The sequence below is a fragment of the Meriones unguiculatus genome, chromosome 17 (genome assembly GCF_030254825.1).
Source record: "Meriones unguiculatus strain TT.TT164.6M chromosome 17, Bangor_MerUng_6.1, whole genome shotgun sequence".
NCBI lineage: Eukaryota > Metazoa > Chordata > Mammalia > Rodentia > Muridae > Meriones > Meriones unguiculatus.
In genome coordinates this window covers 58,960,082-58,987,565 of record NC_083364.1, presented here as the reverse complement: position 1 = coordinate 58,987,565, position 27,484 = coordinate 58,960,082, and the positions used below count along the sequence as shown (strand labels likewise).

Below are 27,484 nucleotides of genomic sequence, written 5' to 3'. Positions count from 1 at the left end.
AGGCATTTGGTGTCCACAATGTATTGAGTTCGTCTGTAAAGAGGAGTAAGTGGAATGAAGCCATGTAAGCCTTCTGACTGGGGAAACCAGGACTAGGAAGATATGGAAATTATGTTCAGAACACTGGGACATGAACCTTTAAGACACTGTATGGAGCTATTTGAACTTCCACTAAAGTTTTCAAAGATTAAGCATCTGACAATAAGATAAATGTGTTTAAATATTCCTTTATCGCTGTATACACTATGCAGAGAAAAGTATATTGTCTTTATTTTTTCTCCAAGAACTGTCAAGGTTTGAGTAATCAAAACAGAATTACTCAATAATATTTGGAAACATTGGAGTTTGATCCTATGATCAGATTAGGCATCTGCTAGAACTTGTGTAACTTCCCCTGTTACTTTTAAAATAATTTAATGTGTTTATTTTGCTGTGGGTGTCTGTGTGTGGGTGTGCCACAGTGCATGTATAAATGCTGAAGAATAATTTTCAGGGGTCATTTCTTTCTGTTTCCCGTGTGGGTAGCAGGAATCAGATTCAGGTCATCAGCCTTAGCAACAGGCACTTTCACCGCTCAGTCTTCTCCCCAACCCTTTCTTCCCATTCTTCTTAAAAGGTTTTTATCCTATGTTATTATTATTTGTTTTTAATTGAAAATTGTATGTATTTATGAAAAACGTGTTTTGATCCATGTAAACATACAAAAATCAAATCAGTGTATTTTATACATCCATCACCTCATCTAGCTGTCATTCTTTGTGGCACAATATTCAAAACTGTTTTTGTTTTGTTTTGTTTTTTTGCTATTTTGAAATGTTTAATGCTTTAGTGTTGAATTGATTCTCCCTCTGGGCAGTAAATGATCAGAAATTCTTCTTCCCTAGAAGTAGCTTTGTACCCACAGACCAGTCTTTATCTGAATTCATCCCTCTTTACCCCCCTTGTAAAAAGGCTTTAGGAGCCTCTATTTCATTTCTACTGCTATAGAGTCAACCTCTTCGTACTCCACAAATAAGTGAGATTGTGAGTTATTTTTATTTCTATATCTATCTTGTTTTCTGAACCATGAAATCGCCTGAAGTCATTCATGTTGCTGCAAGTGACTGGATTTTTTTTCCATCTGAGTAGTATTGGCTGTGTATATGTGCATAAACATTTTTCACTTATTATTTTATTGATCTCTTTGTATATGTGTACCAGTATGTGCACATAAATGCAAATGCCCATAGAGGCCAAAAGAGAGTCAGATTCCCTTGGACTGGAATTACAGGTGATTATGATCTGCCTGATGTTTGTTCTGGGAATTGAACTCTGGTCTTCTGTTGGAGCAGCAAGCACTCTTAACTGCTGAGCCATCTCTTCAGCCCCATCTTTATCCATTCATATGTTGAAGAATGCTTAGGTTAATTCCATGTCTTAGCTATTGTGAGCTTGAGTGAACCTGTCTCTTTGACACACTTATTTTTATTTTTTCTTTATTTTATTATGTATATTTTACTTCATTTTATTTCCTTTGAATATTTACGTAGTGTGGAATTACCGAATCTTATAGCCATGTGGCTTTCTATGATGGGCACACTACTTTACATTTCTGCAAATGGTACTTAAAAGTTCCCCTTAGTTCACTCTCTAAGAATGCCATCTCTCCCCTGTATCCTGCTTACCATGGGTCATTCATTCACTTCATTCCTTACAGTGACCCTTTTCCACTATTTATCCTTCTAGAATGAAACCTTATCCCAATTTTATGTGTGCCAGCATCTTAATTGTCATAAAAACTTATAACTGACCTGTTAGTAAGGAATGGAGTTCTTCAGTTGCTGTTTTCTCCTTTCTGGTGTGAGCAGGAGCTATGTCTATTACCAGTAGGTATCCTGAGAACCTGAGATGGTATGGTGCAATACAGGTAGACGCTCGGCTAGTGCTCCATATTCTTTGAGCTGTAGTGCTGACCTACAGTAGTTTCTATTCCTATAGCTTCAATTTGTCTATGACTCAATCATAGGCAATCTCAATCACAGACAATCTGTGGCAATCTCTTTCTTGCAGTACTGCACATTATAGGAACTGGTTTACCTCTGAGGAACTTCAAGCACACAATTAAATATCATTGCTATATCTATTATTCTTGTCTTTTCCTTGTCTCTATGTCCTGAAAAAGAGATTATTTGACCCACAGAGCAGGTAGCGCGTGGTTCAGGCCAGCAGCCCGGCAGGTGGGAGGCAGTATGTTTAGAAGGGTGTGTTACTTGGACTTAAATATACTATGACACAATCTGAAACTTAACTGCTTGACTTCATGCTGGAAAGATAAGCACATAGGCTTAGTGTCAAAGCAACAGGAGGAGGCAGTGTTAGATTTAGAGGCATTCAACAGCTGCTTTTCCTTTCGGACTCTGGGACCATTATACATTCTGGAGAGAAGACAATTGACTCAGACTTGATTTTGAGCACAGGGTTAAGGTAAGGATAATTTATGAAAATTTCTTTAAAAAAAAGAGTTCACATTGGGGAGGTAAACTGCTGATGTGGAATGATGGAGAATTAAGGAATTTCAAAGCAACATATGCCTGTATCAGTTTCTTTGAATGAGGCCAGTAGCAAAGTGATGTTCAAGAAATAGTTGCTGTGTGTGTATGAGTTTATGTGAGTGAAATAGAAGTTACAAGTGTGTCCTGAAATATGAATTAGTAAGACAAATACTTTTTTAGTGGTAGCTCTAGAAAAAAATGTAGTTTATGTTCTTTCTCATATTAATATTCACTTTTTATTGAAATGAGCTCTTTGTGATTCTACTGAGAAAATTGAAAAATATCTTACTCTTGGCTGAGTTTCCCTTCTTTCTATTTACAGGGCAAGTCTGTAGTTTGCGTGGCTGTAACACACTTGCTTTACAACAATATAATATTGTCTCTTAAGTATTAGAATTTTAAAACATATCTCTTTTTGGTGCTAGGTAAGTGTGTGTGTGTGTGTCTGTGTTATAGTCAACAAAAATGATGCAGTGGGATATAAGAAGGTGTTGTTTTGTTTTGTTTTGTTTTTTCATCCAAAAGAAAAAGATTTGATGTTGTTTGGAATGATAGGTATATTTGGATGGGGGAAGAGTCTGAATTATAGAATGAACCATATCTGGAGGACAGTGATTGAACTTGCAGATAGAATCAATAAAGATCAAGAGGAAGGTTCTCTTAATTTACTGTTCCCATGGTTACAACTGGCTACCTTGTGAGTTCTACTTTGTGAGTGAGAAAGAAGGTCCCATGATGAAGGTGCTTAGTTTAGGGGTTTAGAGCTCACCAGACTCTGCTACTGTACTTGGCTTTTCCAAGCAACAAGTTACATCAGCAGGTATCCGTAGATTAGGAAGCAGCAAAAAGATTGATAGATAATGATTTTTCTGAGATAAAAGCCAAGAGATATGTATTTGAGGATGTGGGCAAGTTTTCTCTCCGCCATGAACATAAGTGAAATTATTGCCATTTTAATTGCTAGGAATGACTGTGTGTTGGGACCTTCTGCCAGGCAAATATCAGAAGTGTTGGGTCTTTATTTTGCGGAGTCTTCTAAAGCTGGCAACATCTGAATTATCAAATTGTTTTGGAACAAGAGAACAGTGGCATTGTGACTGAATCAGGAACTCATTTCTTTCCCCACTGTGATCATCCGATGTACACTAGAAGCATTTTGTGACTCCTCCTTTATTACATTCCTTATTACACCCTAGCAGTGGACTAAGGGGTAATGGTCCCACTTGCACTCAACAAAGAGGCGAGTCAGGAAGATTGTCTGACTAAGAGTTACACGTTTTAAGATTCTATGTTAACTATTGCTCTTCTACTGATGTGTTCAGTGCACTAAGCAGCTCTAAAGCATGAAAGCAACTACAGCCTGCCCTGTATGTCCCTCTGTGCCATTATCTTAGGGTTAGAAGGAAGTGGCAGTGTACATTTACAGTCTCCACTTTTGAGGAATTTATTTAAATACCACGGAAGACCACAATGACTCTCCATGACAGTAGCAGAAGAAGAGTTGATAGCTACACACTTAGGCTTGACAAAAGAATTATGTAGATGCCTTTTGGTTTTCAGTAGTCAGTATTCAAGCAGAGATAGCTATTCATGTTCTCTTTAAAATTTTTAAAAGTTATTTACTTTTGAGATTATTATACAGTTACAGCATTTCTCCTTTCCATTTGCTCCCTCAAAACCCTTCCACTCCTTCAAATTTATGGCCTCACTTTTTACTAACTGTTGTTATACACATAGAGGTCTATATATGTCCATATATATCCCCAAATATATATGCCAGGTGTGTATGGACCTGTTCAGTCCGTGTAATGTTTCTTGTGTGTATGTTTTCAGAGCTGACCATTCGGCACTGAGCAATCAGTGCTGTGCTCTTCCCAGGGGAAGCCCATCTGTTCTGTCCCCAGCCTTCCTCTGTTGCCTGCAGTTCTTGGAGCAGGACTGAGGCCTCATGGGCTTTTCTGCATTCACTTTTTGCTTGCCCACTGGTGTCATCCTAGATCAGCTCACTTTTGAGCAGCCATCCATTCTTTCACACCTGCCATTTCTCTTTACCTTTTGTTTGGTTTTCATCTTATGTCACTTCCTTTTAAAGGCATTTTAAAATGCTGAAGCTTCTGATATTATTAGGTTCGAGTTTCTTCTGCTCTTGTACAGTGGTTCTCCATTTTCCTAACACTGCAAACCTTTATCACAGTTCTTTATTTAGGGGTGGCCAACAGCCATAAAAATATTTTTATTGCTACTTCACAACTGTAGTTTTACTACTGCTTTGAATCGTAATGTAAGTGCCTGATATCTCTGATGGTCTTAGGTGACCCCTGGGAATACATCATTCAACACCCCCAAAGGGGGTCACAATGCATAGGCTGAGAACCACTGCTCTAGTGGTTTGAAGGTAGAGGACAGAATTCATTGTTTGATAGTGATATGGGGTAATTATTTTAGATGCAGGTATTATTATTCATCCCATTTTACAAAGGTGCAAACTCAGACACTCAAAGGTTAAGTAACTTAACAAAAACCGCATAAGTAACAAGCAATTAAGTTGGTATTCATGTCTCCTTAGTCTGAATACAAGCCCCTCCTCTCATTAAAAAATATGCTTTTTAAATTTTTAAATTATTTTTAGTAGTTATTGGGGGGAGTATGATGTATGAAGGGTATGCCTCTCCTCATTTTTATCCTTTTAGTTTTACTAAATATGTTACTTATTATTTGAAAACTGTATTTTCAATGGCTGTATTTTCAATTCTTTAAGCATTCTCTTAATTCTTGACATATGTGTTGTTTTTATTTGATATTAAATTTAAAAAATTTTTAGTTTTAATCTAAAATCTTAAGACTCTGGAAACCCCTATTAAAAAACAAACAAACAAACTTTCCTATATTAAGAAATAACAGAGTGTTTCAAGATCCCTAAATCATATGGAATTATTTCCTTAAAAAAACAAAGAGAAAACTTTAAAAATGTATATGCTGGGTGTGTGTGTTTCTGAGTTCTGTGCAGAAGCACTTGTGTGATTATAGCTCATGTGATTGTCTCCACCAGACAGACAGGTGGAATCAACAGCATGCTGCTGGTTAGCTTGCTAAGTGGAAGCTTGTCAGAGATGAAATTCCATGCATCTTCAAGGTCTACCCGCTTTTTTTACTGACAAAGAACTACGGTTCGGACGTCCTAAACATGTTAAGTAAAGTACATGGTCCAAACTATAGCACAGAGAGTCAGGGTCAGAACCTGTCCTAACTTAGAGATGTGTCATGTAGTCTGACTCTTGGAAAGTTCGGATGACTAAAGGGTGCATGAAATGAGCTTCCGGGGTCTTGATTGTAGATGTAGGATGCAGTATGTGGGTCAGCATCCATTTCCTTTACATCATCCCTTTAAGTCAGAGGGGAGTAACCTAAACTAAGAGGCCCGGTAGAAATATTGCTCAAAGAAATAAAGGTTCTAGTTTCCTAGACTAGGAATACCATGAAATTCTCTTTTGTGAGCTTGCTTGGATCTGACCTACTGTTAGATTTGCAGGATAATTTTGGACTCTTCCTTCGCTGTTCTGTTGATAGTACAATAAATATGTTTGAAAGAAAGACTTCCCCCAAAATTGGAAACTCACATTTTTCAAGGTTGTTTTGTACCCCAGACTGAAACCTGAGAGGCACTTCTGTTTGTTAGAGTGTGGCAAGAATGTGAGGAAAACTTGTAATGTGATTTGGGTCGGTGTTTATCAGGCTATGCTGTTGTAAATGTAAACCTCAAAGTTTCAGTGATCTACATTAATAAAGGGACACACACAGACACACACGCACACACACACACAGCTGCATCAGGCTAGCTGACCATCTTTGTGCACTGGAGGTGTCATGCCGAAGTAGCTGAAGCAAGAGGAGAGCTAAGGTTCTCAAGTAGACTTAGGTGACTCAGCTTGAACGTGGCATGAACCAAATCCTTGGTCAGGCAACTCTCCGGAATTAGAAACATAGCAAATGCAGCCTGCCTAGTATGCCAAAGAACGTACAAATAGCTCAGGAATCCTACTTGTCTTTAATAATTCTTGATCCTTTAAAATTACGTACTTAAAGATCTATAGGCAGTATCAAATTAAACACACTTTCCCAAACCTTCATGTTGTTTTGCTTTATGCGTAAAGTGTAAGTGTGTGCTATTATACATACTGTGTCTTGAAGAAATAAAAAAAAAAAATCTGCTTATCAATTATAAGATCCTTGCAAGTCATTTAACTTCCCCAAACCTAGGTCTCAGCTGAAATTTGAGTAGCGAGTTCTCATCTGTAGGTATATTTCAAAAGTTAGGTTAAGGATGGCATGTAAAACACTCGACATGGTGGTTAATACATGGTGGATGTTAAACAAATGCAAATTTCTATTTAATTTTACTTGAAAATTTATTAAATTATTAAAATTTATTTTAATTTTACTTGTCAATCTTATGGTAATATCTACTGTATACGTATAGATCATCACACACAATATATTCAGTAGCGGCATGAAATATTTCTGCTGGGTTTAAATGAAATGTCTATTTTTGATCCTTGTAGGACATGGGGAGTTTCAGAGGTCATGCTCTCCCTGGAACATTCTTCATTATAATGGGCTTTTGGTGGTGTACAAAGGGTATCCTGAAATATGTCTACAAAAAGCAAACTAAGACCTGCTACCTTAGTTCCAAAACATTATTACGTCGAGCAGAGATATGGGAAGGAGTTGTCGTGATTATCATGGCTTTTACTGGTAAGTAGGGACTGGCTCTGTTATGTTTTCTCCTTTTCAGTATTTCATGAACAACAACAAATAAATTCAATACAAGATTTAGAGCAACATAGAGGCACATGGGTCTTTTCTGAGACCGATACTCCAACCAAGGATCATTCATGGATATAATCTAGAACCCCTGCTCAGATATAGCCCATGGCAGCTCAGTATTCAAGTGAGTTCCCTAATAAGGGGAACAGGGACTGTCTCTCTGACATGAATTCAGTGGCTGGCTCTTTGATCACCTCCCCTTGAGGAGGGAGCAGCCTTGCCAGGCCACAGAGGAAGACAATGCAGCCAGTCCTGATGAGATCTGATACGCTAGGGTCAGATGGAAGGGAGGAGGACCTCCCATATCAGTGGACTTGGAGAGGGGAATGGGAGGAGATGAAGGAGGTAGGGTGGGATTGGGAGGGAATGAAGGAGGGAGATACAGCTGAGATACAAAGTGAATAAACTGTAATTAATATAAAAAATAAAAATTTATTTAAAAAAGATTTAGATATGCTAAATGAATTTTGTATTAATATGTCTTTTAGTGCTCATCCCAATTATGTTTTACAAGTGTCGCAATCTTAGGAATGTGACATTTCATAATTATATGAAAACCTAATCCTTAATGAGTCAGTATTTAATTTGCATATCCAGTCAGGTGAATTCCTTTTGTATCATAAGTTAGAGCCTATGAAATAGATGTTCTGTTCCTTCAAAGAGTAAACTCTGTGAGAATCCATTTTGTAAATTATACTAAAACAGTGACATGATTATGGGAAATCTTCAGTTGCAAGTCATTGCTGAGGGATGATAGAGTCAAGGCTTAAGGATATCTTGCTCCATGTTTATACACTTTGTTTCTTGAATTGGACAGAGTGCTGGTAACTTTTAACTTAAGTAACTTCCCTTTGTTAGTGAACATTTTATGAGAAGGTTTTGCATTTTTACAGTACTGCTTTAGCCGCTCCGCTCCTTTTTTTTTTTTTTTTTAAGGTAGCACTTCTAATTTTCTTAATGAGTCTTTTCATTCACGTCAGTAGGACTTTGTCATGACCATGAAATTGCAGAGTAACCACTTCCAAAGAGAGGAGTTTTCTTGCCCATTCTAGAGGTTAACAAGACAGTGTCTCTAGGGAAATAAACTGTCTCCATGAATACGTAGCTATATGTGGAGGCTGCATGAACCATCTATTCAGAAGTTGGGGAAAAAGCTAAATTCTTTATCAGTTTTATCAGGAATCAGGGACAACACCCTACTTTGAAAAAGCTGCCTAAGATTGCAGTATCTAGAAAGAAAGTAATAATCCTTGATAAGACACATATCATAAATCTAAACCTCAAAGGAGTCGTTAAATTAGAAACAATTGTTAAATAAAAATTACCAGTGTTAAGGGTATGAATCAGTTGCTTGGCTCATTTGTGTATATGTAGATAAAGCTGGTTACCCAAACCAGCCTCTAAACTTTTGAATCAAGTCCCGATCACTATCTCTAGGCTTTTGGAGGAAACTCCGAGGGAGGAGTCAATGTCATAAGGTTGGAGTAAGCATTGACCACATGTTCCTGTTGTCTTCCCACACACAGAGTAGAGTTAAGAAGAGGCTTGCTAAAACTGTGATATTTTCTTCCTCAGGTATGGTTGGGGAGCAGTTTACTTCGGGAGGACCCTTTCTCACCCTGTATAAAGATGGCCAGTGGTACTTGCTTCTGGAGTGGCATCACACAACCATGTACTTCTTCTTTGGGCTACAGGGTGTAGCACAGATCTTATGTTTCACTACCAACTTATTTCCTCTTTCCTTAAGCAAGTTAATGTTATCAAATGCCATCTTTGTGGAGTGTAAGTATGAAAGCAATATGTTTTCTGTTCTTTTTCTGTTGGTCGGTGGGCATTGATGTAGTTCTTTAGCAACTCTAACCCTAACCTTAACCGTGGTGTGGCATGGTAGAAGAAAAACCCCACATCTTGTGTGTGTGTGTGTGTGTGTGTGCCTTTGATTGGCAGGGCTGTCTGGGTCATAGTTGAATTGATGGCTCTCCTAGATGAGGTACCGCCTTTCTTCCATCTTTACAGCTTAACTTAATAGATCGGGCAGACACAGCCACTCAAAAAGCCTTATTCGCATTTCATATTTGTTTTTAAGTCATCTGCAGTGGGCACTTACCTCTCGGTTGTTTTGGAGCCCTTCGTTCTTTTCACTGTCAGCAGTGAAAGATGACCTTGGAGTAGAAGTCACGAATTACTTAAAGCAACCACTCACAATAGAAAATGTCTACCAACCTCTAATGAGCTTTTCCGATATCAGAAACACAAACTGTGCCCAAATGTGTTGTGTAGTATCTAAGAAATGACTTCCTAATTCTGAGAAGATAATGAAAATAACAAGATGTTTCTTTTAGCTGCTCTTTCAGATTATCAAAAGGAGAGGGATCAAACAAGTGTTCAATAATCATAATTGAAGTATGCTTGCTGAATCCCTGAAAGTGAGGCTTTGAATTCAGCTCATTCATCTGTACATTCACAATAATTATAGCTCCCCACCACAGTCATGTTTACAATATATTATTTTACATAGATAATTCTTTGAACAATAGTTGAGGTTTTTTCTTTTTTTTTTTTTTTTTGGTATGTTAAAAGAGAAAACAAAGGTTGGAGAAAGGGGCAAGTGGGGTTAGAATTCAAAGATTCTCTTTCTAAGAGACAATGTTTACCTTCCCCCAAAGCAAAAGTACATTTCTATGGAAACCAGTGAGGGATTTGCTGTTTGGGACAATGCTTTGTTTGTATAAAATTCTGTGGAAAGAGAGTGGTACAGGGGGAAGCCTTTGGTTTTTATCAGAAAAATATATGTGTCCCCTCTATTAGCCTTTATCTTCTTCAACCACACACACGGTCGGGAGATGCTGGATATCTTTGTGCACCAACTTCTGGTCTTCACTACCATCGTGGCGGGTCTGGTTACCTTCATGGAGTTCCTCATGAAAACCAATGTACTTCTGGAGGTCCTGCGCTCCAGTCTCATCATACTACAAGGGACCTGGTTCTGGCAGGTGAGTAGGACTTCTAGCTATTAGACCTGGTGCCACTTATCTGCAGTTTCTTGTCTTAATCGATGAAGCACTTGCTTTCGATACTTCTATTCTGTGAGAGCCACAGAAATGGTGTTCTTGGAGTAACCTGGTGGTTATAGTGAGAATGCCATCAGAGCTGCTGTGGAGGAAGTAGGTTGTGTATTCTTTCACAACAGATCCATTTGTCCTTTATGTAGGAACTCCAGGCTGATAATTCTGCTTTTAAGCGATTGATCATACTACAATAGCCTAATGGGTCATAAGCTCAAGAAGTATATGAAAGCCAAAGACAGAGGACACTTAATGAGAGACAACTATGATGGCCATCATATAGGTTTTATGTATATCTTATTTTATCTTATAGTTGTTTTTTTTTTTTTCAGAAAACAATTATCTCATGTTTTATCTTGTATATAATACAGTAAGGGAGAGATTTTGGAATGGAAAGGGGACCAGAAGGTGGGAGGAATGGCAGGACCAGAGAGGAAAGGGAAGCAACAAGTCATGGTGTCTGTGATGCAGAATGAAGTTCAGGGTTTTGTGAACAGTATGGGGCTAACAGGATGGCTCAGTGGTGAACCTTTAGAGAGGACAAAGATTTTGTTTTTAGCACTCATGGCTCATTAACTCCTCTAATTCCAGATTTTTCTAGCTGCATTTCTGGCCTTGAATGGTACCTTGCTCAAGGCTAGAGCCCCGGCCTAGAATTCCTCAGTGAGGGGCTGGCGGTGTGGCTCAGAAGTAGAGCCCATTTTGTTTTATTGTATTCCCCATATACTCACAGCAATCCAGAGGTTAGGTATTATCACTTCTAATTTGCCTACAGGTATCTTGAGCAAGAACAAGCTATTTCCTCATGCACAAACAGTACTATAAGCAGGATCTAAATCTAGAGTTCTCTAATCCCAAATCTCAGGTAGTTTAGGATGAGGCAAGGACGTTGTCTGATTGAGCAAGACTTTAAGGAGATTTTTAGTCACTAGAGTTCCAGGATTTTGGGTAATAAAGCTATTTTGGGGGCTTGAATTTCCCATGATTGATAAAGGATTGCCAAAGAGAGAAGTGCAATGTTTTAAACGGGGTAGGATGGTGTGACATTCACACTCGGGAGAAGGTAGAAGAGCGTGTGGTGCAAAGACCTAGGGTAAGATGGGGCTAGGTTCACATGTTAGTTTGAAGTGTGCCTTATGATAAATATGGTAAATATTCTGTAAGGTGATCAAGCAGACAATTCCTGATTATAGCTAGCTTACATAGGGTCTTAACCCACCGCGGGGAACCTAAATGGAGTAAAGAGGATGGCACAGAAAGAGCTAGTGTACACTGAATTGCAGTGTTTCCCCACATGCATATATGTTCAGTGGTCAAAAGGAAAGATGGTGTATTTCTTGTTTGTTTGTTTGTTTGTTTTTGTTTTTGTTTTCCCAAGAGCAAAGTTCTGGTCAAGTTGACACAGTGAGCTTACACTTCAGTGCGTAGTCTCTGTTCTGAACACATAGCAAAGACATATAAGGTAGATCCATGGCGGCAGGGATTTGAAAAAGAAGAGGGGAAAAGGAAAAAAGAAATTTAAAAAGAAAAGGCAAAAAAAAAAAAAAAAAATTAAAACATCTAACTTCACTCAAGACAAAAGCAGGGCCTGAAGTTGTGTGGGCCAAAGGTCAAATAGAAGTGCATGGCCGGAGCAGAGCTGAGCTGGAGGCCTGCAGGCGCTAGTCCGGGGCAGCTGTTAGGGTAAAGCCAGGCTCTTGTGCCATGTCCCACTGTGGGTATCTGTGATCATTTTCTTCAGATTCGTGTCTAGAAGTCTGTGGGAGTTTTACATTACTAGTATGGATTGGTTGAATTCTTATTTTCATTTTTTCCTTTGTTACGAGGTTATCTTTAACTCCTTTTTCTCTAGGTTTTGTTTTTTGTTTGTTTGTTTTTGTTTTTCTTTCATGGCACTGGGGACCAAAAATGTGGCCTCCAGCTCAATGAGCATCTTTCTTATGACCTATCACTGACTTGGAGCCCTCTGTCTAGTAACACAATTTTAAGTTTCAAAGTGTATCTTTTCTAAATATCACTCATTTCCAGTTTAATCACATTGTGTTCAGAGAACGTGTTTTATATGAAGGGTGCAAACACTTCCTTTAGTATATAGCATGATGTCAATATGAATTCTCTGTGTGCTTGAAAGGGCATATATCACTTTGCTCAGTATAGGATTTTATGTTATCTATCTTTCTATTATTGCATCAAATACCTAAAGTGATCAATTATAGAGAGAAAATGTTTATTTTCCCACATAATTTTAGAGGTCTTGATCCATGGTTTTTCTAGTCCCTTTGGCTTTAGGCTATAGGGAGTGAGCACATCACAGCAGGAATATATACAGAGAATACTTGTCTCAGGATTAGGAAGTGAGAGAGAGGTGATGGCTAGGGTTCTAGAGTTCTCCTTCAAGGATAGGCCTCTAATGACCTAAGGGCCTAAAAGACTCCTTAGGTCATTAGAACTAAAGGTTAGATGACCTATAATAGTGACAGCATGGAGAGCAAGCCTTTACCTAAAGGATCATGAGAAGCCAAGCATTATTCAAATTGTAGCATACATACAACTAGTTTGATTTTACTATTGAACTTAATATTCATGTAAAGAAAAGCCAGTAAGAACCTTGGAGGAAACAAATAGAGAGTTGAAGAAAGGAATTACAAGATTACAATTAATAAAATCAATCAATATTTAGCTAATATTTACTGATTAGTTCTTCTTTGACCTAAAGAGAGAAGCCGTATTATACCTCAACCAAGGATAGAACAGCTTAATGCTGCTGCTTTGGGCACGAAAATAACATTTTCACATTTCCTGAAAAGTTTTTCCAAAACAAAACCACAAAAAATCCACACACCAAACAAAACAAACCCCAAAATTTGGTTATAATCTCTAGGGATAAATTTTTCATTATTTAGAAGTTTTTTTTAACCTACCAATATGTCTAGATTAGTCTCTTGCATGACTAAGTGTCTAGCCTAAACATTGTCTTGGACCCTTTAAAAAAATGAACATTCTTACCAGTGTAAATTTACACTAACAGGAAATAACTGTTTAACTACATCCTCATGCTTTCATTCCTCTGAAATAAGAATGTTTAGCAGCTTAGAGGAATGTCTTCTGCACCGTGTTTTATTGGTATGTGCAGTATTGTGGACGCTTACATTTAAATCTCTTTCCTAAGCTAATGGCATTGCATTGTGATTTGCTTTCTGCCACTTTTGTCGCTTGCCACATCTTCTTCACAAGTAGCCCACACTAGTGCATAAACTACATACAGGCAGATTAGAGAAAGCACACTCGGACTCTTGGAACTGTACTTACGGAGATGTGAGCTGAATGAGACAAATATGCAGACTGGTCATTTTTTATAACTCACGTTGAAATGATTGTGTCATATTTGGACAGAAGAGAAATTCCCCTCCTAACCTATAAAAAAGTTGTTTCTTTCCCGAATCACATGGCATTTAAAACATGTTTACTTAATGACTAAGCCATTTCATGTAACTCAAAAAAGAAAGAAGCTCCCTTGTGCCCATCATTCCAGGACAGTCTTTTCCAAATCTCCTTGTGGGGGAGCAACTCAGAAACTCACTTTAGGCTTTCTTCTTTGTTTCTCCTCAACCTCCTCAGAGCACAAGACAGTGGGGAAGCTGCTTCTTTTTTACTGCGCATAGTTGTCTCCTGTGTATAACTTAGCTCCATTTGTTCCCATGTCCCAAAGATGCCTCACTGGAAAACTGCCTGGATTTTGAGTCCAAACTGTAACTCATCCTTGTCCGGACATTAAGAAAAACAAAATGGCTGAGCAGTTACGAGCAGACGGCACTCTAGCAGAGGGCCCAGGGTTTCCATCACCCATTTGGTGGCTCGCAACCTTCTGTCGCTTTTTGGCACCAGGCACGGAAGTGCTGTTCACACATATATGCAGGTCAACACTCGTACACATAACATAAAATAGATAAATCTTTATTGTAAATAAACATCCATTCTAAAATGGCAAACTGATTCATTCATGGTAGTCCTCCAAAGCCCGATATTGTAGATAAAACACTTGTTTGGAGTTTTCATATTGACATAAATGAGATAATCAAAATATACAGCAATATCAAATTCCTACTGTAAGCTATAGAAAATGTCACTCTGGCTTATTCCTCATCAGAGAAAAAAATTAACTACAGTTGAAAACTAATAATAGTGAAGCTTTAAACTAAGCACATTTGGGGGGAGAAGGGGTGGCATACAAAATATAGTAAAAAAAATTCTTCATAGGTCTTTCTCTTATAATTTTATAGTAGAAAATAAATTACTACAGCTGATAAAAGTGTTCTGTTCATTTTAAATGATGGCCTAATAGGTTTATTAGTTTTTGGTCCTGAGTTACAATGTTCTTAAATGACTTAAGTTTAGCTTAAAGTCCGTTGGCTTCCATAGTAGCTGTCTTCATGGCCCCTGTTCATGGGCTGCACCCTGGTGTTTAGACATAGATGTAGCTTTCAAACCCTAGGCCGTGAGGTTCCAGGAAATACAAGTTTCCTGTCACTCTGACATGAAATAATAATAAAAATAGTTAAGTCATTTTGTGATCAATTCATTGTAAACACCTCTACTCTTGGACCAACCAGTAAACTCATTTTCTAAAATGGTAGCTTTTTAATTTTTTTATTATTATTCTTTAATGATGGTTTAATGAAGGTTACTTGAAACAGTTTAGTTTGCAAGTTTCTCAAAGCAACCGTGGATTCTGGGTAAAATGGGAGATTAGATCAGAGTTCTGTAAGATCCAGCAAAAGAGGGGAACCAGGGTAAAAATATGCTTAGGGACTCTGTCCCTAGTTATGAGAGATGAAGGAGGAAAGAAATAAGCCTGCACGAGATTTTAATAAAGAAACAGCTAGAAAAATCCATCAGCCAGTCATCTACATCAACACACTACTTGCACTGTTTGGAAGCTGGGAGATGCCTTGTTTTTCTCACCTCTGTGCTCCAGGTATGTTTAGTCAGGAGACATCGAGCCCCTTCGGCCATGGAGCTGGAGACACAATGTGATAGGGTCCTTAAGGCTGAGATTCCTCTATGGGCACACTGGAATAAATTATTCAAGAAGGATCCATCTCCCATCTGCCCAGGCTACCGACTCCATGGGAACCTGAGAAATAAGGGCATAAACTGGCTCAGGGATCTTGCCTCGGTCTGTCCATGGCCAGAAAGACACTATCTAGTGACAAAGACAGGTATGGGAGGGCAGGCTTTCCACACATTCTCAGTGCCACCTACACGGATGGAAAAAGATTTCCCAAACACTAGATAAGGAAGTGTTAACTGGAAGATGGGGAGATAGCAGTCTGAATAATTCTAGCAGAAGGTGGAGTTCTACATCAAAACCTGTCTCACCAGGTGGATGTACCAGCCTGGCTTGTGTGAATTAATGAGCCTGGCAGCTTTGCCCTCACTTGCAGAGACAAATGGTGAAGCAAAAAGGTGAGAGATACCACATTCAGCATCACTCAGAAGTGACACTGAATTACAGCATCTGTACTTCATTTTATTTCATATTTTAGTCATTAATCATGTTTAATTTTATCTTTTAGAATGTGTAGGTTTCTACTTCTATTGTTGAGTTGTCCCAAGGTAGCTTATATTTCAACAGAATAGACTTGGACAACCATCCTTCCTCTGTAACATGATGGTTGTCAATATTGTTTTTCTTTTCTTCCTCCCCAACAATCAGCAAAACTGTAGGGCACAGCAAGCTCAACTCAATAATACTCTCAGTTGAAAATGCCCTTAACTTCCTAATGAAAAGATGCAAACTAATTCACTGAACAAAAAAACAAGATCTAGAGAGTAGGGAGAAGACTCGGAGGCTAAGAGTGTTTCTTGCTCTTGCAGAAGACCTGAACTCAATTCCCAGGACCCACATCAGGCAACTCAAAACTACCTGTAATTCCATCTCCTGCATAACTGATGCATCTGGCCTCCTCAGCCACTTGCATTCATGTGTTCATACCTACACACAGACATAATATATACATAAAATTTTTAAAAAATAAAATAAATCTTTAAAAAAAGACCAAAGTATGTGTCTCCAGGAAATATATACTGCACTTGTAAGAAAACAAAACAAAAAACAGGAAGACCTGTTTGATACCTGATAAGTAGACTACAAACTAAAAGTTGTCAGAAGGCCACTGCATAGTAAAGGAAACAATTCAAAAAAATTAGCAGTTGTAAATATTTATTCATGGATTATTGGGCCTCCCAGTTTCACAAGGCAAACACTAAAATGCCTGAAAAGTCAGATAGGACCTAATATAATGATAATAGGAGACTTTAATTCCCTATCCATATCATTATGTAGGCCTCCCAAACTTCAGAGATAAACTATTTAACAGACCAACTGGATTAACAGATGTCAACAGAAAATTCATCTAAGAGGTATATCATGCATATTCTTCTCAGCAGCTCTCAAAACTGTCTAAAATTGATTGGATATAGACCACAAAACAAGCCTAGAGAATACCAAAGAATTGGGACTGGTAAGATGGCTTGTTGGTGAAGAGCACTTGCTGTGCTTGTAGACATGGCTTTAGTTCCCAGCACCCAAACATCAGGCAGCTCTTAAGCACCTGTAACTCCAGTTCCAGGAGTTGTGGCCCTGTGGGCACCTGCGTGTGGGTCCTGCATGTCCAGACCAGGAAGCAAACACACACACACACATAAATTTTTTAGAAAGAAAGAGATTATTAAAAACAAAAAACAAAAAACTCCCTGAATCATATCAGATTGTAGAAGAATAAAGCTAGAAATGAGTTGTAATGGAAACTAGAGAAACCACACAGATCCTTGGAGAATAAAAATTATAGCACACTCAGCCTCCACTTGAGCTAGCTCTGCTCTGTGTATGCAGCCTTCCTCAGCACACCGAGAAAAGCCTGATTCTGACATCTTTAATATCCTGGGGTCTCTATTGCATCCTAGGCTTCAAGGTCACGGATTCACATAATGGCCTCTCAGGGACTCTAACCCTGTCCATGGGTGTTCTCTAAAACCATAGAATGAGACTCCACTACTCATTAAATCTTCTGTATTCCGTGTATGCAAAATCAACATCATGTGACCAAGTTCTGCTTCCAGCTTGAGATACAGACTTGGGCCCCTCGATCTACAGCTATATCAGTTTCAATGTACTGACTCTGGGGAAAACACTTCCTTCAGGGAATGGAGAGCCCCTCAGTTTAAGCTTTTTCTTTTTTTTCCTTCAGATGAACTTAGTTCTTCAGAAGATAGAGCCTCAGAGAGGTGAACTTTTACCTTCAGAAGCCTCTCCCATTGTCCTAGTATAGCACAGGTTTCTCTTCAGTGGTGTTCATTTCTTCAAAAATTACATCTGTTTTTCTCAGCACCACCTGGAGTGCTCTTCTGTTGGTTTGAAAAAGAATGACCACCCCACCCCACACCATAGGCTTTTGTATTTGAATGCTTATTTGCCAAGGAGTGGAACTGTTTGAAAGATTAGTAGGATTAGGAGGTGTGGCCTTGTTGGAGTGAGTATGCCTTGTTGGAGGAAGTGTGTCACTAGAGGAGGGCTTTGAGGTTTCAAAAACCTAAGCCAGGCTCCTGGCTGCCTGTAGATCAGGATCTAAAGATCTCAACTACTGCTCTTGTGCCATGTTTCCTGCCATGCTTCCTGTCACGATGATAATGGACTGAACCTCTGAAACTGTGAGAAAGTCTCAATTAAATGCTTTTCTTTATAAGAGTTGCCTTAGCCATGGTGTTTCTTCACAGGAATAGAACAGTGGCTAAGATAGAAGTTAGTACCAGGGACTGGAGTATGGCAGGACTAATCATGCTTTTTTTATTTTACTTTATTTTATTGAGGAATATGGAAGGAAAACTTTGGTACTTTGGAGTAGAAAAGTGGTTGGTTGTTTTAAGCAGAGCTGATTAAGCCATCCTAGTAAGAGCATGAAAGACAGTGCTAAGAGAGATTTTAACTGCAGGGGTTTACTTAAGAAATTTCAGAGGGAAGAATGTTTGTATTTATAGAGACCATTCTTGTGATATTTTGGCAAGAATGTGGCTCCCATTTGCCCTTGTTCTAAAAATCTGCCTGAGACTAAATTGAAGAGTTTTAGATTAATGGCATTCACAGAGGAGATTTCAAGACAGCCTCTTATTGACTGTCATGTGATTACTAGTTACCACTCATATGAAAACATATAATGAAAAGGAGCAAATTGAACAAAGAGAAATTAAAAATGTACATACTGAGAAAAAAAGTTGTACCAGAAAGTGCCATGGAGTTAAGTCCAGTGCTCATGGAGATAAAAAGTTTAAAGAAAAGCCTGATGCTAAATGGAATAAAGGGAGTGGTGGCCTCAAGGCAAGACCTCACCCAGCTAAGCTTCCAACTAGAGAAGAAAAGGAAAGCTTAGGCATCACCGTCAATAACTGAAAGCTCATGAAAATGTAATTGAATGAGGGGGACAAGTTCCAGCCCCATGGAGCAGAAGAACTTGGCAGCATTGGCCATGTGATTCTGGCTTTCAACCTGGGGATAAAGGAAAGGGGTTGTGAAATCTTCCACTGTGGCTAAGGAAAGCTGTCATGTGTGTGTCAGGGTTGTCCCTGCATGGAGGCCCAGAGAGGCCATTGCATGAAGCTCTGAAGGTAAAACCTACATTGCCTTGGAAACCCCAAGATGTTGGAGATGCCAGAGTTGTAGGGTACCTGCCATGGAGAGCTGGATACTGAGGGTAGCACCAGCTCAAGAGAAGTGTGTTAGAGATCTAAAGAGCACTTTGACATAAGGCATAAAGATATAGAATTTGGAATTTGCACTGATGGTTTTCAGATTTACTTAGATCCAGTATTTTCTCACTATGCTCCCTTTCCTCCCTTTTAGAATGATAACATATGTTCTGTGTCATTTATGTTGGAAGTATGTGATCTGCATTTTTATTTGTATTTTATAGGGAGTTACAGTTAAGAGAATTCCATGAGTCTCAGAAAAGACTTTGGACTTTTAAACAATGTTGAGATTGTGATAGATTATGGGGACTTTTAAAATTGGACTGAAAGCATTTTGCATTATAATATACCCATAAGCCTATCGGGGCCAGTGAATAGAATGTGGTGGTTTTTAATAAGAATGGTACTCCCCCATAGGCTCATATATTTGAATGCTTATTTATTAAGGACTGGAACTGTTTGAAAAGATTAGAAGAATTAGGAGGTGTGGCCTTTTGGGAGGAAGTATGTCACTGGTGGGCTTTGAGGTTTCAAAAGCCCAGATTAGTCCCAGAGTGTCTCTCTGCCTATCTTCCTGGCTGCCTGCCTAACTGCCTGCCTGCCTGCAGATCAAGATATAAAGCTCTCAGCTACTGGTCCAGCACCATCTGCACTGCGATGCTTCCACACATGACATTTTAGAAGACACAGGATCTAAGTCAAAATGGTCCTCTCAAAACTCTGAAAGCTCATGGACACCTAATAACTAAAAATGTTCCAGGACGCTTACAAAGGTCTCCAAAATGTGAATTCTTCTACTATTGGGGCTAATTCAAAGTGTGGGGTCTCCTCTAGAGCTTGAAGGCAAACTCTTAGCTATGCTACCTTAAGAATAAAAAAAAGATATGTGCTCCCAAGGTTGAATGGCACAACTAAATATTCACATCTCCATATGGGGGAAGATGGTATTGAAAGTGCTTAATCATATGGAAATTTAATATTCATCTTCTGAAGTTCTACCACAATTAAACCATTATGCCCATACCAGTTTATAGTCCTATCAGCCATGAACAAGGATTCCAACTCGGCCGTAAAATCAAAAAAATCAGTCCAGTTTTTGTTTATTGATTGTATCTTTTTGAGAACACATGGACTTTCTTTATGGTTTTGATTTTCCATCCCTGTTTCCTAAAGCTGTTGCTTCCTTTACTGTGTGCCTAGTAATCAGTTGTAAACTTAGTTCCTCCAGAGCAATGATTCCTGAAGCCCTTTGCCCACTGAGATAAATTTTGGTTGAATTTTAGGAGTACTTTTTATATTTTAAGCATTGTGTATTTATCAAGTGTAGAATTTACAGATATTTTCCCGTGCTGTTTTCTTGATGGAATATTTTGAAGTCGAAAGATCTCGTTTTTAACTGTGACAGAAGTCTTAATTTTGGCTTCAGCACCATCATTATCAAATCTTGGATCATTAAAATTTTCTGTGTGTTTTGTTAAGTAAGTTAAATGGCTTTTCTTCTCATATTTAGTCTTTTGCCATCTTGTGAAGTAAGTCTCCACATGATGTGAGACAGGTATCCAGACTCACTATTGTATATGTGGATATCCAGTTGTGCCAGCATTTTCAAAGAGATAATTCTTTCCTCTTGATTGCCCCCTTTCTAAAAAACTAATTGATCATAAATATGTAGATTTATTTCTGGATTCTTAATCTATTTCATTACTTTGTATTTCTATCAATATATCAATGCAGTAGTTTTGATTACTATAGTCAAGCAGTAAGTTTTAAAACTGAAAGCTGGGAGTCCTACAGTTTGGTGACCTTTTCCCTTGCTTTTTAAAAACTAGTAATGGATATAATACAATTCCATATGAATTTTATGATCAGCTCTTTTAAAAAATGTCTATGGCCAGGCATGGTGGCTCACACCTTTAATCCTAGCACTCAGGGAGGCAGAGGCAGGCAGAATGCTGTGAGTTCAAAACCAGCCTGGTCTACAAAGTGAGTCCAAGACAGCTAAGGCTACACAGAGAAACCCTGTCTCAAAAACAAAACAAAAAACATAACTAAATAACTAACTAACTAACTAAATAAAATCTGTGAAAAAAAAAACTACTAAGATTTCAATAGCTATTATTTTGGCTCTGCGGGTTGCTCTGGGTGTTTTTGCTGTCTCAATAATATTGAGACATCTAGCCCATAATTCGAGGTGGTTTTCCATTTTCTTGGGCTCTTGATTTCTTTCACCGATGTTACGCAGCTTCTGCCGTATACATTTTCAAGCTCGTCAATGTGTGTGTGTTCAGTGTGTGTGCAGGTATGGGTGTGGCACCTAGAGCCCGCATCGTAGTCAGATGTTCCACCACAGAGCTATATTTCCAGGGTTGTTCTTGAGCGCTTCACTTAGATGCTCAGTGCTAGTGTAAGTACATTAAAAAAAAAAAGCTTTATTGTGGGATTTCCATTGTTCATTTATGTGATGACTGTGGCTGATTTTCAAATTGCAGATATGTGAAACTCCTTCATGGGATCTGATAATTTGGTGATAAGTTTTTTATGATTTTCTATACGTGAGATTATATTATATGTAATTATAGATCATTTTACTCTTTCTTTTTCCAAAATGAATGTCTTTATTTTTCTTGACTAATTTTCCTTGCCTAGAATTTCCAGTACAGCATTTAGTGGATGTGATAATTTCTATTATCTTTGTGTTTTACCTGATCCTCAGGAGAAAGTTCCAGCCTTTTGCCACTTAACATAACCGTTTCTATGGGCGTCTATTTAATTAAAATGCATTTTGCAGTCTGATTTTGAAATACCAGAGTGAGGCTGTGCAGTATAGAGCCCCAAGGATTTCTAAAATAGAAATGTATCCAAGGCCAAAGATAAACATTTTGAAATTTGAACTATGCTTAAAATGATTCTTCAAAAATATGCCTTGAAGAAATATGTGTATTTCTTCAAAAATATACACTGAAAATGTACATTAAAAACCTGACATTGTGTTTGTGATATCTCTAATGGGAGTCATCTTAGTTAGCAAACATTTTGAAATGAACCTTCTTTGAGAATATGGTTATTTTAATGCATGCTTGTTTTGGATTGCAGATTAGTTTTGTCCTATACCCCCTTAGTGGAAGACCCACATGGAATCTGTCAGATATTGAGAATAAAATGTTTCTCACCATGTGCTTTTCTTGGCATTATGGATCAATCTTTGTCGTCATCGGAACAATATATGCTTTTATCACCTGGTAAGTTACTTTTTTTTTTTTAATTGATGGTCCATTCCTTGACACATGACCATCAAGACTTGACAGTGTTGAACTTCAAATTAAAAAGGATTTTATTCTTAGCTTCTCATAAGACAGACTAGAGTATTGGGAAGTTATCTCTACACAAAAAATGGCCAGCAAAAAGGTCCATGTTGACTTAAAGTTGTAGTGGTTCAGTGGTGTGGCTGCCCTGCCTCGGACCTATGCCTCACCCAATAGCATGCCTTCTGGATCCTCTGTCTTTTCACATGTACTCTTCTCTATTCTGAATGTCCACTTCCCCTTCGTGCAGTGAGGTCTCCACTTACTCATGGGTCCATACTCTTATTGTCCTATTTGAGAACCTTGGGACCATTGTTTTGACAAATATATATGAATAAAATTAAATAAGACAATAACTCTAGGATTTCTAAAAGTTGAATGATGCATTCTTTTATACACGAATCCTGATCTCACCTCTGAGCATGGTAGGAGCAACATAGAAGATTGCTGAGAATACTAGTCCTACTGCCTATCAGCTAAGACTTCAGACTCATTACTCAACCACAATGTGTATGAATCTTATTGTTTACTAAATAGAGATACTAGAACCTAAATGAAATCTTGTGCTTACATTCCTGAAGATGTAAAACCTCAACAAGTGGTCTTGTCTCTTTGTCCATATTCTCTTCCTCTTTATTTGCTATAAAACTATGAAGTAGAGACCCTCCCATGGGGCTACTTCATAGTTTTTTGTCCTGGAGCCAGGGCAAATTAGAGAGGTAGACAATTAAAATGCAGTGCAGTGAGTGGAATCAGTAGAGAGAAACAGTTGCACAAGGAAGGCTTCACACAATTGGCAGGTAACGTTAGCTCAAAAGATGAGTAGGAAGGAAAGAGGATGACCACGGCTTCCAGGATAGCCAGTACCAAAGCACAGTGGGCTCAGCTGATCCTAATTACTGCCACGAAGACTCTAACACTCAATTCTTCAGATTTTTCATGGAGTCTGATATTCTACACCTGCAGTCATGTGTACCTAGTGTTCAGTATGGTGAACACTAACTCCTGAGAACTTATAAGGAGACACAATCCATAATACTATGGAGGATACTGCACGTCTTGTGTGTTCTCCTGGTTCCTAGAACATGATGGCTATTTCTAGGCCCTGCGGTTTGTCAACTTCTGCCATAAATGGCTTTGCATCCCGTAGGCATGGGTTCTAGTTCATCCCTCCTCCCCTGAGCTCTTCACTAGAGCAACTGTGACACTGGGGCACTGAAAAAGAAACTCAAACCTGTTACCTTCTCTAGCTTCCACTCATCCCTCTTGGGCTTTGGGTAGTCACACTTTCCTCTGTAGGTGCTCTCTCTCTCCTTCGGTTGTTTCTGGTCGTCCTGTTGCACTCCCCTAAAGCATGCGCTTCAGCTCGTTGTTAAGGCTGGCTGGGCTACTGAGTCTTGCTTTCTCCCCCTGTTGTTCTAGGCTGACATCTGAGCCTCATCTACTTAGGGGCCGGGCAGTCTTCAGGAACAGTGCCAGAATGCAAGGAAAAACTCTGCTTCGTGTCAGCTCCCCTCCAGAGCCAAGAGAAGACTACTGTCTCTTCCTGTTTCAAAAGCCTTCAGATGCCTAATAAATGGCTTGTCCACTTACAGGTCCCTAGCAACAAGAAACTCTAGTTTTATTTTTCAACCTTTCCCAGTCCCCACCACATGGTTTTCTAATCTCTTTGACTAGACAGTTCCCTTTGCCTGGCATATTCACACTAAATGCTCATCTCTTCTTTGAAACCTTTTATAATTCTTCTGGTTCATATTGAACTGTAACTTTAAATATTGTAATCTACCAATTGTCATATGTTGACTACTAGTTCCTGTTAGTACTCCCTGCCAGCTAGATTGTGTCCCTGAGTTGGACACAATCATGATCATAGCCACATACCTACTGGCACATTGCCAGACATATAGTAGGTGCTCAGTGAACATTTGTTAGCTGAGGTCTGCATTCCAGAGGTACTTAAATAAATTATTTGTTTAGAAATCATATTTTATATGTTTCTCAATTTTCCTTTAATATTGACATTGAAACGATAAGACCAAGAGTTCAACTTTCCCTGAAGTATTTTGATACATACTTGATCAACCGTTTTAAAATATCACAAAGATTCAGTATTATCTTTCAGTGAAATCACCTGGATAATTCATTCACTCCTAATTTTGAGAATAGGGATCCTTGAAACTCCTTTAGTCAGGGTTTGACTATAAAGTTGTTGCTTATCCACACGTCATTAAGTGTCAGACATTAATTATATCCAACTTGTCTGCTATAGCACAATGAGTGTCACACAAGCACATCTCAACTATAGAATTCTCCTCCTTAAATCCTTGAGCGATAGCTCTAAATATCTCAGTTTTGCAAAAGAATGGCTCAAGGTTGCCTCATTCTTCCCCTTGCCTGCAGCCTTGATTACGTAAGCTCGTAAGTAAAACATACGTGTTTGGGAATCTTGTTGCATATGTAATGTGTCCCATCCATGCACCTCTGCTGCAAACCACTGTTTCAATAGTCCTTGCCTATAAGTGAGAAGGCCTATTTCCAGAGATGTTTTCCACAGTGAGTCATGTGAGGTGCTGTAAAGAGCAAAGTGGAGTTTGTTCACACGCCAGGCACTAAGGTTCAGGGAAGTAACTCTTGCATCAGGCCTGCATTTTGTGACATTTATTGATGAGAATATGAAACAAGATCAGAGACATGTCTTGATCTTCATTTCTTTAATTTTCCCCATTCTAGTAACTAGCAATTATGTCTGAGTATCTATCATCTTTCTCTCTATCTCTATCTATCTATCTATCTATCTATCTATCTATCTAATCAATTTACTTTTATTTGGGATGTGTTGTTTTGAGTGTCTTTTATTTGTTTGTTTGTTTTGAGTCTGACTATGTGGTTCTGACTGGCCTACAACTTTCTGGCCACAAACTCACAGAGATCCACCTGCCTCTTGCTCCTGAGTGGCAGGATTAAAGGTATGTGCCACCAAGCCAGTTCCTTTTTTTTTTTTTTTCCGTCCCACCTCTCACACTGCCTCCTGGGATCGTATCTGCACATGAGCCATAGACACCTAAAACCTGATAAAGGTGTGAATGTGTCTGATCTGAGTGGCTTGCAGCAAGAGCAGGTACAACCCAGAAAGAGCAGGAAGTAGTGGGAGTGACTGGCATGTTAACATTTCGTTCCCAGTAAGCAGTAAGTTGTTTTACTTTCCACCCAAGTCTAAAGAAGGGCATATAACTGATTATTCCCTTTCATCTTACATGAATTGGTATTGTGCTACATGGAAAGAATGTGTGGGATTTTTTTAAGGTGATGCAAATGCCCCCCAGCCCTTATCCTGTTACAGAACATCAACCTTTCGCAAAGGTACTGGCTTGGAGTGTTCAGAACAAATGAATAAAATCAGTAGTCAATAATCAAGGCAAATAACTGAGCTGTTTTTCTTTGCTGTTGAATCAACAGAAGTTAGAGATTCTGCTCAGCTATTGTTTATTGGAGATGCTATTGTCAGTTTGTGGTGGCTGAGTATTTGGCAGCTTCTAGTCACAGATGAGTGATGTGACCTCCTGTCAATTTGCTACAAATGTCACTGATGTGTCAAATGTTATAGGTTAGAATCACTTCTGACTCTGGCTAGGGTTAGGCCAGAAAATGGGGTGATGTTGGTGAAGCTCTTATGAAGCTTTTGTGTGGCATCTAGAGCACAGGGAATAGCACGATATATGGACAGAGCAAGCCAGACAAAGGAAGAGAGAAAGTAAAAGTCAGAGTGTAAACAGGCTGAAGAAATTTTTCTTAAAGAGAAATGCAGCCCAGACTTGATTTGTGTATTCAGTTGAGCTATCACCCTAGGGAAATGTCATGTATTTCTTTACAGGAGATGACGTCTGTTTGCAATCCGTAGGTAGATGTGGGTTTAATGAAGATGCTCCTCCAATGTCAGTTTCATTTACATTTGTCACAGTCAATAGAGCCTTCTGCCTGTTTTACAAATGATCTTTTGTTTTCTGGCATGTAACTGAGCAATATCATAATACATTTGAGAGACATATCTTTTATATTTACATAGACCTTGCTGTAGTTCACACTTATTTTCAGGTACCTGAAAGCTAACTATAAATCACTTCCCTTTGGAGACTGCCTCTGTTCATTTGTGGGGATAATCTATAATTTGTTACAGTTTAGATGTATATTTGTCTGAAGTTTTGACTCTCAATATCATTTAACCAGAGATGATTTTCTTTTTCCCCAGGTTAGTTAAATCTAGACATAGGAAGGTCTGCATCTCAGAAGTTGGACTCCTGAAAAATGTTGAACGTGAGCAAGAGTCTGAAGAAGAAGTGTGATGGGCATCTAGTCTTTCTAGTCTTTCTCTTTTTGCATTGCCTTTGTTCATGGCCTTGTTTCTTGACCTTTTGTCTAGAGAGCAGTCGTCTGAGCCTGACTCCATGCTCTTCGTATTTCCAGTTTTCTTAAAGTGTTGGACTTGAAACGTCTTACTTTCAGCTTTGAAAGTACCTTGGGTGACAAATTCACTTTGCATATTGTGCATGCCATGGTATTCAGGAGTAATCATGATTTTTTTTCCCAAAGTCATATATAGTTTCGTGTCGATATTATAAAAATTATATATATTATATATATTATTTTCCTGATATATACCTTCAAGATTTGTGGTCTTGCCATCACCTGTACTACATTAAATATTGAATTTTATTTGTTTATCTTGTTGCCACAATGGAAAATAAATAAATGTGTGCACCTTGGTGCAGAAACATCAAATCCTCGGTTTTTTTTTTTTTTTTATTAAAGTATGCCTCACCCTCACATGATTCAGAATCAGCGTGTACAGGAATCCATTCCTTTATGGAGAACTTGACATAAAAGGTAGACCAAAAGTCTTCCTGTGAGCTTTTCAAAAAGGAATGGTCTTGAGACACATGGTTTCAAAGCTGTCAAAGATTAGCAGAGGAGAATCATGGTATTAGTACAGCTTCACGTGGCTACCATGCCATTTACTCTGCTA

General features: G+C 38.6%; 1 protein-coding gene across 3 annotated transcripts in view; it reads left to right on the top strand.

Moving 5' to 3' along the window:
- Positions 1-27,240, top strand: part of LOC110546884 (transmembrane protein 45A) — a 79,858-nt gene extending 52,618 nt beyond the window's left edge. Inside the window, exons 1-7 of one of the 3 annotated variants that reach the window (XM_060370574.1) lie at positions 2,237-2,463; positions 7,091-7,283; positions 8,931-9,137; positions 10,164-10,348; positions 22,256-22,401; positions 23,887-24,059; positions 26,711-27,240. In XM_060370574.1, the coding sequence (XP_060226557.1) occupies positions 7,094-7,283; positions 8,931-9,137; positions 10,164-10,348; positions 22,256-22,401; positions 23,887-24,037 (879 nt within the window). In that variant the 5' untranslated portion in view covers positions 2,237-2,463; positions 7,091-7,093 and the 3' untranslated portion in view covers positions 24,038-24,059; positions 26,711-27,240. Of the gene's footprint in view, positions 1-2,236; positions 2,464-7,090; positions 7,284-8,930; positions 9,138-10,163; positions 10,349-22,255; positions 22,402-23,886; positions 24,060-26,710 lie in introns of those variants that run through there. The other 2 variants (XM_060370573.1, XM_060370575.1) reach the window with 2 other exon arrangements.
- Positions 27,241-27,484: the final 244 nt, after the last annotated feature.